This window comes from Eumetopias jubatus, unplaced genomic scaffold, assembly GCF_037043125.1.
Source record: "Eumetopias jubatus isolate StellerSeaLion01/CBP00866 unplaced genomic scaffold, mEumJub1_p1.0 scaffold_10, whole genome shotgun sequence".
In the NCBI taxonomy this organism is placed as follows: domain Eukaryota; kingdom Metazoa; phylum Chordata; class Mammalia; order Carnivora; family Otariidae; genus Eumetopias; species Eumetopias jubatus.
The window spans coordinates 99,805,589-99,819,343 of NW_028274816.1; the positions used below are offsets into that span (position 1 = coordinate 99,805,589).

At 49.9% G+C, this 13,755-nt stretch overlaps 1 protein-coding gene across 1 annotated transcript; it reads right to left on the bottom strand.

Annotated features, from left to right (window-relative positions):
• Positions 1-1,891: 1,891 nt before the first annotated feature.
• Positions 1,892-7,192, bottom strand: HEXIM2 (HEXIM P-TEFb complex subunit 2). Its single transcript, XM_028092750.1, is given in 8 exon segments — positions 1,892-2,168; positions 2,170-2,457; positions 2,459-2,559; positions 2,562-2,846; positions 2,849-2,885; positions 5,269-5,364; positions 6,350-6,460; positions 6,998-7,192. Coding segments are annotated over 8 exon segments (1,158 nt in total). The 3' UTR covers positions 1,892-2,123.
• Positions 7,193-13,755: the final 6,563 nt, after the last annotated feature.

Genomic DNA, 13,755 nt, shown 5'->3' on the forward strand with positions numbered 1-13,755 from the left:
CCGCCTCCAGGACACACGCCCAGCACCTCTCCCTCACACCACACCCCTCCCCCAACACGCCAGCAACCCTCTCTGGAATCTTCTCTCCACTCCTAGTCACACACACACTGCCCCGGGTAAACAACCTTCTCCAACCAGGCCCAGCCCTCTCCCTCTGGGCTCCCTGGCTCCCTGGCTCCCTGCTGAGGAATGCAGCAGCTGGGAGGCTGACTGGGGCTGCCTGGGGCTGCCTGCGCCTTGCCCAGGGGTCTTTGGATCCCTGGCTGGCACCCCACAGGGGAAGGCAGGCGAGGAATTCTGGAAAGCCACTCCCTCTCTGAGCCTTGGATTTCCCATCTGTAAAGTGGGGACAATCATTCCTCTGGCCTTTCCTGAGCTGTTCGGGATCAAAGAGAAGGAGGCTAAAATCTTTGGCAGAACCCCGCCCCCACCCCCGTCCCCACCCCCACCCCCACCAGGGACAGGAGAGTCTGCTCTTTCTGAAAACCATCCCTTCCTAGAATCTGTTCTCGCCTTGCTTCCTCGTTGAAGGCACTGGCAAGGCCTGGGTGTGGCAGGGCAGAAATGAAAGTTGTCCGGGCAACACACAGGGCTCGTCAACGTTTCCATCCCAGCGGCTCAGAGGCCTGATCCCTTCTCTTGTCCAATGTGGCCTGTCAAGATGAGCCTTCCCGGAATGGAAGCTAGGCCGGGCCAGGCCTCCGCCCCTCCCTGTGCGCGGTGGCAGAGCAACCCGGGCTCATTGGTGAGGTGGCTAACTTCGCTCTCCAGCGCCCCCCTGAACTCAGCAACCAGCAAGGACTCTGGAAGGGCGACGGAAGTGAGACCAGGGTCTGGGGAAGGGTGGTTCTGAGGGAGGGTTTGCGGGAGCTCAGTTCAGAGCCCAATACTGGGGCGCCTGGGGGCGGGGTCCGCATCATCCCAGCTAACTCGGCCTCCAGTCTTCCAGACAGGTGAGGGCTCACCTTAGTGGGGACGGAGCACACAGGTGGTTCGGCGAAGGAGCAGGAGGTACAGATGCACAGTGGGCGCCAGGGAAGCCAGGCCATATCAGCTCTGCTGAGGACTGATCTGCTGCCCACCCTCGCCTCTTGGGCTTTTTTTTTCCATTAGGAGAAAACTTCCCTTGGGGCACCTGGGTGGCTCAGCCGACTAAGTGTCCCACTTGTGATTTTGGCTCAGGTCAGGATCTCAGGGTTGTGGGAGCCAGCCCTGCATTCAGGTCCCCGCTCAGCGTGGAGTCCGCTTTTCCCTCTCCCTCTGCCCTGCCTACTCACGCGTGTGCGCGCACTCTCTCAAATAAATAAAACCTTAGAGAGAGAGAGAGAGAACTTCCCTTGAGTGCTTACTTGTAAGCGCCCTTCCAGGAGGTTAGGGGGCAAAAGTGATGACTAACCTCCGACCCAACCTTACTGGCTTCCAGGTACAGGGATGGGGGGGGAGGGGGAACTGTCAAGGACAAGGAGACACAAGCCGTCCAGACCTCATCCGGCACTATGGGGGGAGGACAGGGAGAATGCAGGGAGCCTGGGAACAAACCCTGAAGGAACCCCTCCTGATATCATGCCCTGTCTCCTCCAGGGACACCCCCAGCCCCTCACAGCAATCTGGCATCTGAAGTCAAGTTCTGGCCGAACCCGGTGGTTCCTGAGCCCCACCCCACCCCCGCCTCTTCCTCTATAAAACTTTCAGGGCAGCCTGATTGTTCCCGGACACACAGAGCGGAATTCAGGCATCCTGGAGGCCTTGGTGGTTTTCCCAATAACGAGGTCTGCGGGCTTCCCAGGCTTGGGGCAGGGCAAGGACTGGGACCCCAGTCCCAAACCTCTCTGGGACACATATGCTCTGATTCTCAGAGCAGCCCTAGTGAAATCAATCCTAGCCAGTCCCATTTGAGCTCATGAATATCATTTAATTTCTTTGTGAAAAATAAGACATCAAAGAACAAATTAGGGAAATGACGAGGTGGAAGGCTGAACCTACTTTCCCTGTTCTCAGGGGGCACAGGGGTGCTGGCAGTGGTTTTCATCTGTCACCTGCCTCCCCGAGCGGCAGCCGGCCTGAGCGTGTAATGAAATGGGACCTGGTCCTCGGGGCATCCTGGCTGAGGGGTCGGGTCCCCCTTAGGGGCCGCCGCCTCGGTTCCACAGGGCGTTCTCCTGCCGCAAGGCGCTGGTTCTCGGTCCGGAGCCTCTCGACCTCAGCGGTCAGCTCCTCCGCCCGGCGGCGGGGCTGCCGGCCGGCGCACCCCCGCAGCTGCTGCAGCCTCCGGGTCTCCTCCTCGGCCTGCGACAGCCGCCTCTCCAGGTCCAGGTAGTCCCGACCCAGCTCCCGCTTGCTGCGGCCCTGCAGGCTCTCCGTGTGGTAGCGCTCGTAGGCCTCGGAGAAATCCGTCTGCTGGAACTCGCCGTGAGCCCCGCAGCGCCCGTCGCCCTCCGGGCTGGAGCCCGGGGGGGGGGGGGTAGGCCCCGTGGGGCACCTCCAGGTTGGGCTCCTCAGGGGCGCGGCCGTTCATCAGAAACTGGGTGGTGTTGTAGGGCGCCACGGGCTGGCCTTTGACATCTCATCGCGGACCCGGGAAGCCCTCCGGCCCTGCCTCTCATCCCGCCGCTGCTTCTCGGCCCAGCTCAGCTCCAGGTAGGGCCGCCGATGGCGTTTGCGCTTGGAAGGCCTCCTGCGGGGCTTCCTCCGGCCTAACGGGGCTTCGGCAGAGCTGCCCCCTGGGCTCTGGGTCCGGGAGCCCCTACCGCTCCAGCCCAGGCCACTGCCAGCCCCAGTCGGATCTTCTTCCTCTGAGGGGCACTCTCTCGGGTGTGTCAGGGGCAGGGAACTACCAGGGTCGGGAGACTGGGGGCTGTTTGGGGGCTCCCAGGAGCACCACGGGTCTAAACAGAGAGGACAAGTTAGAGTGAATCACAACCAGCCTGTCCCTGGTGCTGGAACCCTTCTGCAACCAGCAGGCCCGAGGCTGACCTTCCCACAGTTGACACAGGGTCCCTCTCTAGCCTCTCACCCTCTGCCACTATTTGTTGGTTTATGGGCTCCTGTCTGCCGCCCGCGCCCCCACCCCGCAACGCTTCCCAAGTAAACTCATGAAACAGCAGGAATTCTGCCCATGTATTTCACTTCAGAATTTCAGTGCCTCCAACAGTCGCTGTCCTGTGCCTTGCAGAGCACGCATGCAATAAATACTGTTTGGATGAAGGCGGAGAAAAAGGAGACAGGATGGGAAGTGGCTCCTGCTGTGTTTGCTTAATCAGCCCTCTTCCTAGAAAGATTGTCTTTCCCACAGAGTTGCCTTCATGGGTAAGCAACCTCAGAGCCCCTCACCCCCACTCTGTTCGGAAAGGCCCCACGCTTTGCTTTATGCTCTGCTGTTCTTGTCTTGAACTTCTAAACAATTTTTGAATAAAGAACACTTTGCACCGAGGCCTACAAATTATGTTGCCGATCTTGCTTCCAGCTATTTGCATAGCTGACTCCTTAGGGCTTGGTGCCAATGTCACCTCTTCAGAGGCCCCCCCAACCCTTTCTAAAGATCCCCCCATCTCCCCGTCCCAGTGACACCATCACTGTGTGACCCATTTAACATCCCACAGAGCATCTACCACAATACCATTTACCATCTGTCTTCTTCCTATAAGAATGTGTCTGTCTGGTCCACCACTATGGCCCAAGGTAAGTGCTCAATAAGCAGGCTAAATGACATAAAGCCCATACGAGAGGGGGATTCAAAAGACACCGGGACCAAAAAAACCCAAACAGACAGACATTGAGACATAAGACGCTCCTTTCTGTTGGTCTAGAGTCGAGAAGATGGAGTGTATTTATTCCAGGCAGAAGTTGGTATCCCTCTTTGACATGAGCAGCAGGAAAGAGGCCCTTGCTAGGGAGAGGAAGGGTGAACCTCCAGTCTGCAGCTGAGAGCATTCTAGAACTTATCTAAGAGGTGGAAAGGATTCTGTCAAGACAGTGTGTGTGCAGAGCATCTGTTTATCTCCGTCGTGGTAAGGGTGGGAGCACTCAGTGTGGGGGATGGGGAATGAATTGCTCTATGTCTGTGGTTTGGGGAATTCTAATAATAACCGCTACCATTGGCATGCTGCTTTACAAGGCACACCATGGTTCAGAGACACCCGGGCACACGTCCGTACACTGGCGGTGTATGCAGCCCTATGGGAGCTGGAGGCGTGTTGTGTGTGTTTTGGAGGCCCTGAGGTTCTCGTCTTCATCTGGGATGGGGTATGTCAGAGTGTGTACGGAGTATGTGTGTATGTTTGTTTGTTGTGTTGTACTGTTACTTCACCGGCAGGGAGATCGTCAATCGGGAACAGGCCTTGTCTCCACCAGTGTCTTGAGCCAACTGAGACAGAGCTTCTGCCCCACCCCAGAAGAGGCGAGGCCCCTGGCAGTGCCGAGACAAGGCGGCTTGTGTGTGCACAATCATTAACCTGCCCCCAGCCCTCAGCGCGTGTCCCCTCATGATCCTTCCCCTCACCCAAACCATCCCTGCCCCTCAGCCCCACATGCTGCCTCCCTCCTGAAGGCTTGTCCCTTTACCACCATTCCCACTACTGCAGATAAGCAGTGTGATCTGGGTGAGTCATCTGCCCTCTCTGAACTTCTAACCCTGACATGTCATGAACTCCAAATTAAACAACTCCAGAAAACACTGGAAGTGGCTAGGTAGGGTGGGTTAGAGGAGCTGGGTCCCCTCCTCACCTTCAGGGACTTGTCAACTCGGGGAGAATAGGCAATGTGGGTGCAGCAAGAGAGAGCATGGGCAGAGGAAGTCTGGGTTCCTGTTGCCAGATCAGAAGGTGACGTTTCCTGAGAGCCTGATACAATGTCTCTCCCTCTCTCCTGGATGCTATGTGAACCCCAACCCCCATCCTAAATTATGAACCAACTGCTCAAACTCTTCCCTGTGTCAGACTTGGTTCTCAGCCTTGACAAAATGCAAGGCAGGGTTCTGGTGTCAGAAGGCCCTAAGTTTAAACGGTGGATCTTTTGTTTGCTGACTGCATGAATCTAGAAAAGGCATTTCAGCTCTGATAACCTGAGCTTCTTTGAAAGGGAAACAGTAATTCATACCTTGAAGGGCTTCTAGGATTTCAGGAGATAGCACAGATTTGGCATCCTGGCATAGGGACTCGGTTAGACATACTGGTTTTCCAGATCTGCCAACACACCTGCGACAAGCGACCAGGATCCCAGTTAGCAGGATCCATGTCTGGGCACTCAGGTGGTTGGGAAGGTGGGGCTTACCTTGGCCTCCTCCAGGGCTGCTGGTGACTCTGTATTACAGTTGGTCTGGTTCGGAGTAGCCACCTTCTTCTGCTCCAGATCTTTCAGCAGATGCTTCTAACTAATGACACCGGCCTTAAATAACAGAGAGCTAAGTCTTAAAGGGGAGTTTTCAGGAAGACTGGCTGCCCAGGAATTTTTCAGCAACAGCCATTTTGAGCATCAGACGTGCACATCGTCATTATCAAACGAAGGTGCTGAAGCCTCCACACCCTGGTTTTCATACCTCCAGCCAGCAAGGGGCCATCCTCCCAGTCCTGTCCCAGGTCAAGGCTTACATCCTAGGCTGTCCTTCTGGAAGTCACTGAGGCCCAGGCTGGCAGCTAGGAAGCTAGTCCTGAGCTTTGTTCCCCCAGCAACCAAAGGGGGAAAGGTCTTGGCCCAGGGGGGCGAAGATACAGCAGTGACCTAGAGAGGCTGGCGGTGGAGTGGGTCAGCAGCTGGAACAAGAAAACATGGAGCAGGCTTTCCAAGGGGTCCTTTCCTCGCTGCCTCCAGAGGCCCCAGTCGTGACAGCACCCCACCCCCACCCCCCTCAGGCTGGGCTCCCAAACTCAGCACCTCGAGAAACAGATGTGGCCAGGCTGAAGCCTTATCATCTCCTGGGCCTGGCCCGCCTCCCCCTCTCCTTCCTCTCAGGACGGGAAACAGAGGAAAGGGGAAGAAGTGTTCACACTACGTGCAGCTGAAAGGGTAGCCCAACTGGAATAAGGATGGATTCCTTGGAAGAGGGGAGGTGGTCCAAGAAAGGAGATTTTGCAAAGGTGGAACTGACCTCTTTGCTGTCAAGGACTATGCACACGACTATATCTGTGTGTCTTTCTGTGCGACCGACCGCCTGTCTGTGCAGTTCCCAAGGCCTCAGCCCTACCTCTTGCTGCAGTTACAGCAGCTCTGGTCAAGCCGCTCAGGCACTAAGGTCGGGGGTGGCGGGGGCGGGGGGGCGGGTTGGAAACAACCTGGCAGCGCGGCGCCTGCTGGGGATTGTAGTTCTTCTAGTTTGGAAAGCCGGGTGAAGATCCTGTCACGTCTACAGTCAGACCGAGAACTCCAAAACCCATCTGCCCTTGCGCGAGTGGCGGCCCGCGCTCACCGATGCCTTCTTTGACTGGTCAAACTGCCTGCCAATATTTTCACTTTCGTCAACGATTAGCTGTGCGGAAGCACAACAGAACCCGCCTTCCGAGATCAATTGAAGAGTTCATTGATGGCGTTAATCTTTACGGGTCAGAAAATAGATCCGGCCGAGGGGGGCGGGGCTGTGGGTGCGGAGGGATCCTCGGCCCTAGAGAAAGGCGACGAGAAGGATCGGTGGCCGCCGCCGCCATTTTGGGCTGGGAGGAGGCAGCGGAGGGACTCGCTGCGCAGTGAGAGCACCCCATGGGGGGTGGTCCGGGCGCGGGGAGAGGCCGGGCCGAGTGGGCTGCCTGAAGTGGTAGCGCCGGGAGACGGCGGGGAGTGGGACCGGGGGCCGGGGGGGTGAAGGTTGCAGTCTTCCCGGCCGGGCCCGGTCCTCAAACCGTCCCGGCAGCCCCGCAGCTTCGCCTCTCACAGAGGGCGGGGTTTTGGGCAATTACCGCGTGTTCCCCGAGACCCCAGTTGGGGAGAGACTGGGTGAAACGACTCCCTTCTGCCCTTTTCACGGGGGGCGCAGATCCTGAGGCCGAGCTTTGCCAACTTCTTTCCCCACCCCCATGCGGCCTGGGTATGGCGGCGGGGCCCAGCGTTGCGGGGCCCCAGCTTTGACGGGCGAGGTGGGGGCGACGCCAGATTCCAAAGACTGGCGCCGCGGGGGAGGGCGGAGGTCCCAGCTCTGGCCGCGCGTCCTTCTGGCGTGGCAGGCAGCTGGAGGCCCCGAGGGCGGAGAGCCGGGTGAACCCACCATCTTCCCCCATACAGCAAAGCCATCCCGCGGCCCGGGCTTCGAGAAGGAACAGCCTTCTTCCTACAGTAGCAACCACTAATTCCCCCGGAACTAGGTAGATAAGTGGCTCGTGGAAACCTTCACGAACCCAGTGCTTGGAAATCTCTGAGTGCTCTTGGCCTCAAGATTTCTTTCCAGCCCCGATTCTCGGAACGACCTGACCTTGCACGTCCCCAGCCAGTTTGGGAAACTCCAAAAACGTGCTGTTGCACTTCTCTTGAAAGTTTACACCAAAGAGGGGTTGAGTTTTTGCCCTTTACAGGGTTGGGGGACACAAAATAACCGAGTGGCCATGGCTCTGGGAATAAAGGTGGAGTGGCCCATTTCGGATGCTTCAGGAACATCTTCTTGCATTTTGAAATCTGAGCCATGACTTTTACCAAAACTTTTGGAGAAATGGCTGCCCTCCTAGGGGGAAAAAAAAAGGAACTAATTCCAACGTAATCTTTGTAAGACCACAGATTCTTTCCAGTTTAAAGAACGTTTCTCCCACAAACTAAACAAAATGGGGAGTATTTTGCTACTGGTGCATTGTTACTAGGGAACCTCTATTTTGAATTCCCAAGCAATTGAAAAATCACTTCTGTGGATCCCAGATGCTACCAAGATAGAAATTGCAGTTTTGAGCTACTTCATATTTGTAGCGTTTGGGAGGGGTGGGGGAGACCTGCTTTCAAAAAAATAAACACTCAACCTTATATTACAGCTATAGCAGTTTAAGGATTGAAGTTTGATGTGAAATTATTTTCTTGAATTACAGATTAAGCCTCCTTGTTTTCTACTGCTCAAAATCAACTTCAGAGAGATTTACATACAGTTCAGGGATATCTTAATTATTTTGTTGCTAAAATGTCAGTTAAAATTATGCTTAGGTAGACTCTAAAGTATGAGAGTGACTGTGTAGTCAACTTTACCTTTGAGGGTACCTTGTGATGAATCTCATTGCCAATCACACTTGGTCACATCATTCCTGCGCCTTTGGCTTTATTAGCAAGAACCTTGAAAGCTTTTTGAGAACCGAAGCCGCCCTCCTATTAATTTTTTTTTAAAGTTGTAAATGCCAATTCCATAGCCTTATCTCTATTCTCCCCCTCCTCTCCAGATGTTCTCAGAAAAACTCTTAACAACTGGATTGCGAAAATATGATCGCTTGACTCGATTTCTTAAGCCAAAATTTGAAACACTAAATGCAGTACACTTGATTCATACTGTAGGTTGACTTTTGGCTTAAGTCCTGTCAATTTTACACTGTTCTTCAGATCAAGAGAAGATGGGAGTTAGGAGAAGCTAACATTAACTTGGTAGGAGTTAAGTTAAATAGTCTTAGGAGCTGAAAGGGGCTTTAAAGGTTATCCTTGTGGTTCTTCTGTCAGTTTAATGGAGGAGGATCCCAGACTCTTGTGATTCATCCTCCATTGTGAAGTAATGTAGTTAAACCTTTGGGTGCTACTAGGTGGAGAATACTGTGCCAGATGCAGAAATGTGTTACTCATTTATAAAGATGAAAGGTTACCATCTTTAAGGTTGAACCACAAGCTTTTCCATTCCTTGATAAGGAAAGCTGGGAATAAACCCAGTTTATAAATGCTCTCTTGGTTATCTTCTGAGCAAAACACAGGACTGGAAGTTAGGAACTCCCAAGTTCTATTTCTTTGTGTGCTACCACTGACTTGATTGGCTTGGCCAGGGGCCAAATCCTGAAGATGAGTCCAAACTGGTCATTTTGTTGCTGAGTCTATTGTTCATCTAATGTTCAACCAGACCTTCAACTTCCTCCTCAGCTATCCCCTTTCAGATGAGTTCCTTCGGCGTTTATGACAAAGTCTACAAACCCTATATGCCTCAGTTTCCTGATTTGAAAATAATGCCATTGCTACCTCCCACATACCTTGAGGATTGACTACTCTTTAGTAAACATTTATTTACCAAAATACCAAAATTTTGTTATTTGGGAATCTAGAACTTCTGCTTCAGAGGTTATTTGGGGCATTTGAGAGGCCTGCCTTACTGAAATGTGGCCTTGGTTGCCCTTGGCAGCACAAAGGGTGGCCATCCAACTAGGCTGAACAAGGGTCAGTTTCTTAGGGTACCAAGCAGTTGTTGCTAGGAAGTCCTGGATATTTGACCCTGAGGGCCAACTCCTGGGGCCTGGTGGCTCTGTGAGAGCAGGATTCATCCACGGGTAGGATTGATTCTTTGCAGCAGTCCTCTTCAGGATGAAGATCCTTGCTTCTGATTTGATTTCCATAATAACCATTTTTTTAAATTGTGTTTATCTCTCACCATCTTTTTCTTTAATTTTCTCCTTTTAAATTGCTCACATGTTTGCCGTTTTAAGTACACTCTCAGGAGTAACTAGAGAGGAAGGTAGAACTAACCTCTTAGACATTCCTTTCCATCCTCCAGTTCGGTTTCCTGCCTTTGCCTAACAGTTGTGCTGGAGTTACCCAGGTCTGCAGAATGCTGTGTTTAAAACAGGCTTCAGACTTCAAATTAATCTCCTGACCCTCTGGAGGCTAGCGCAAGTTCTACTGAGTATCTCACAAGAGCAGTGATGCTATCATTTTCTCAACTATACTTGTGCATGGGGCACTCGAGTTCCCACATTTTCCTTCAGGAATAACCTTTTTGCTCACTGCAAACCCAGGGCTTTTTAACACTTCGCACAGTCAGTGGATGTGTGAAATGGAATATGAAGAATGAGAGTATGATTTCCTTCTGAATTTTTGCTCTTGAAAAAACTTTTAAGCCAAATGTAAGTGCTCTTGGTGCTTTGTTGAGAGATCACGCTAGCAATTTCAAGAAACTTACCAACAGTTTCCTATAGCAGCTCAACCATTTGAAAGAATTTTGTTGGTGTGCAGAGGTTTATTAGTAAACTACTAGGATTGTTCCTGCCCTTGACCTTGTTGATAACATCATTTGTCATAGTTGAACCACCTCTAAGTAAAACCCAAGAAAAAGTTTATTCAGGAGGATTTGTGAGAGCTCAAGTATTGATCTGTCTAAACTCAGCCTTTCTTTTTTTACAAGAAGGAGAATGAGGTGGTAAGCTTTCCAGTATTCAAAGACAACTGGGTCAAGATTGAAATCTTTGCCTCCTAGACTGTATATTCTGTCCCATTTGGAAAGTATGACTGTTACCTTTGGTCAGCAGATCCCACTGTGTTCAGGGCCTGAATTTGACATTTTCTTTACTTTAAAAAATTACTTTTCATTTTTAGCATCAACTATCCACACCTTATGTGAGAAATAATAGTAAAGTGGAATTTTATCCCAATGTTCTTGTCAAATTTGAAAAATAATTTCAAAAAACAAACCTCACAAACTCAAGTGTACTTAGGTACAAGTACTGTCTCAGCTCTAACCAATTTTGCCATCACAGTGATGTGAATATTTGTTGCTAGCTGTTCTGGGTGTAAGTGGCCAGGGAGAATCCCGTGGTGCATTACCTGATGTTTAACTAAATGTAGCCAGCTCTTGATTTTCTGAAGGTAAACTGTTCAGTTGTGGTTTTGTTTTTTGGGCTTTTTCCCCCCTATGGATTCCCTCTTGAATTTTTTTTTTCTATAACTTTTGAAGTCATTAGGGTAAAATATATTTATTTACATTTTCCCAAGCAAAGGATTTTAATTTTACTCTGGATGAAGGGAAAATTAAAATACCAATCAAATGGGCAACTGCTTTGGTCTTAAAAAGAAACAGTAAAGGGGCTGGCTGAGTTGGTGGAGCTGGTGACTCGATCTCGGGGTTGTGGGTTTGAGCCCCACATTGGGCATGGAGATTACTGAAAAAAAAAAAAAAGAAGAAAAAACAATAATAGTTATATCAATGGTAGCTTACTTTTGTATAACACATTTTCATGCTATCTTGTTTAATGCTGATAGCCGTTTTGTAAAGTTGGCACAGCCCCATTTTGGTGATGAAGGATGAGGCTCAGTTGTTTCCAGAGTTACACTGCTAGTAGTATATGTTAAAGATAGGACTAGGACCCTGGTTTTTTGACTCCTAAACTAGGCTAATTTTTATGTTTTCTCTCTTTAGAGTTACCCAGTCCATTTATTTTATTTGACAGAGCACACAAGCAGGGGGAGTGGGAGGGAGAGGGAGAAGCAGGCTCCCCATGGAGCATCCCGGGACCCTGAGATCATGACCTGAGGCAGACACTTGACTGAGCCACCCAGGAGCCCCCACTGGTCTATTTTTCCTGAATTAAACCAATTTGGACCTCCCTGGCCTTCCCCCAAACTGAGATCTAAAGGTCCCTATCTCCCAGGGGCCACTTTATATTCTAGGCTAGCCCCCCAAAAGTTTTCCTTGCTCAGAGGAGGATTAAGCTTTCCAACCATCTGTCTCAAAGTTTAGGAAGCACTTTGCCCTGGCTGGATACCCAGGTGCCCTATGATGAGAAAGGGAACAAACAAATTGCCCATGTGTAAACATGGTCTTTTGAGCAGCTCAGTTAAAATGTCTGGCAGAGAGGACTTTAGTGAAAGGCTAGAGATCCTCAAGTGATTTGAAGATCATTTGTTATCACAGCCCACCCCCCATTAATGTAAGTAATTCAGTCTTTTTCTCTGTCCTGAGAGCGGTGTACTACTCAAGTGTTTTAATGTAGAAAGTATTGATAGAAAACTGAAATTTCACACAAACCTCATCATTCTAAGAACATAAATGCAATACATACTATAAAGTGCCTTTGGAAACAAAGTTCAGATAGTTGCATATCTCAAGGTAAATCAGAGTCATTTGTGAGTAAATTAACTATTTGTGTATTTTTAAAGACTAAACTGAATTTGTCTTCTAAGAGTAAAACATACTTTTTTTCTGATGATAAATGTACTTCTAGAGTGTTCCTAAGACTGATAGTGGGGGAAACAAGATCATTAACATAAATCCATCTTACTTAAGTTCTACAATCAGAGGTTATCACTGCTGCATCCTGTAGTGCAGTCAAAATGAGGTTTCTCTGCATATAAAGCCAGAGGGCAGTGTTGCTGCCATTCCACCAAGCAGCCCTGTTTCTGGGACTACTGCATGACGTCATAGCAGAAGGAGAATTAAAAACACGAAGAAAACTATTTCAAAATAGACATTTAATGTAATTTTTATTTTTTTAAATTTTTTATTTGACAGAGACAGAGAGGGAACACAAGCAGGGGGAGTGGGAGAAGGAGAAGCAGGCCTCCCACTGAGCAGGGAGGCCGGTGCGATGCGAGGCTTGATCCCAGGACCCTAGGATCATGACCTGAGCCGAAGGCAGACACTTAATGACTGAGCCACCCAGGCTCCCCTTAATGTAATTTTTAGGCCGAAAGAAAAACGGATCATACATTGTCTTCAGTGGACCATCTGCCAGAGTAGGACCAGTTTAGTACAGCTCTGAAGGCCCTGAGTCAGTTCTTGACCAGCATAATTCCCCTTGGTTCATTGATTTGTGAATGCTTATGCATCATAAGGTGCATTTCACTCTTGGGAGTTCCTGCCACCTCTGCTGTTCCATTTAGATACAAAAGCAAACTTTCCAATGGGAGTTTTGTGTGTCTCCCTCCCCCCGCCCCCCGCCTTTTCCTGCAGAGGTTTTTAACCTTCAAGGAGTTTGACAGTCTCATGGTTCTCTTGAACTGTGTTCCCAGAAAAATGTACATATAACACAAGTCTACTTCATGGGGTTCATGAATCCCAGGGCCCCCTCTGGATTCTAAGGCCCCAAGTTAAGGAACCCCTGTATTAATGATTTGAGCAGTGCATTTGCCCTAGGGAAACACTGACACAGGGCAGGTGGAGATGGGCTGGATTAACCATGATGCGGAAGGAATAATTTTTTTTTTTAAGGAGATATAAGTTTATTAAATACACCGCAAGGGAATGGCAGGCAGGACAGCAAAGAAGAGATTGTCTGCCAACAATCATCATTTCTTACTATTTGATTTGGGGGTGGAAATTAATTCCCAGGGTCTCCCTGCATTTTCAAGAACAGAACTATTCCAGAGCCTAAGCCCCTCTTAGGAGAGTGAGACTAGCGGCTGTACAGGGAATGACTGTACAGGGTTCCCACTCGGCCCATAAGGACTTAATTTAGCTCCTCTTCCAGAAGCTTTATATTTGATTTGCAGTAAGGGACGGGGGGGATTTCTAATTTTGGTTTGACCCTCATGAAAAGGTGGAGAGCTCCTTTTTTTTTTTTTTTTTTTAGTATAGGGAGCACCTAAGTATTAGATAATTAGGGTAAGTCCTTGGAATGCCCCAAGCAACCATTTCCTCTATAAATCCAATATTCCCTACCTCTAAATGTCTTAATAAAGAACAGCCACAAAGTTTATCCAACCATTGCTTGCACTAAAAAAGCAGGGGGTTTACCAAGAGCCTTTTTCAGACATCCAGGAACTTCTTCCAGCCTTATTGGGGAAGTGGAGGAATCACTAAAAACCTATTTGTAGGAATGAAATGAGACTGTCAATTGTCTAACCTAACAAACTGCCAAATTAGGTTTACAGTTTTGTTAATAGACTTTCAAATGGCTG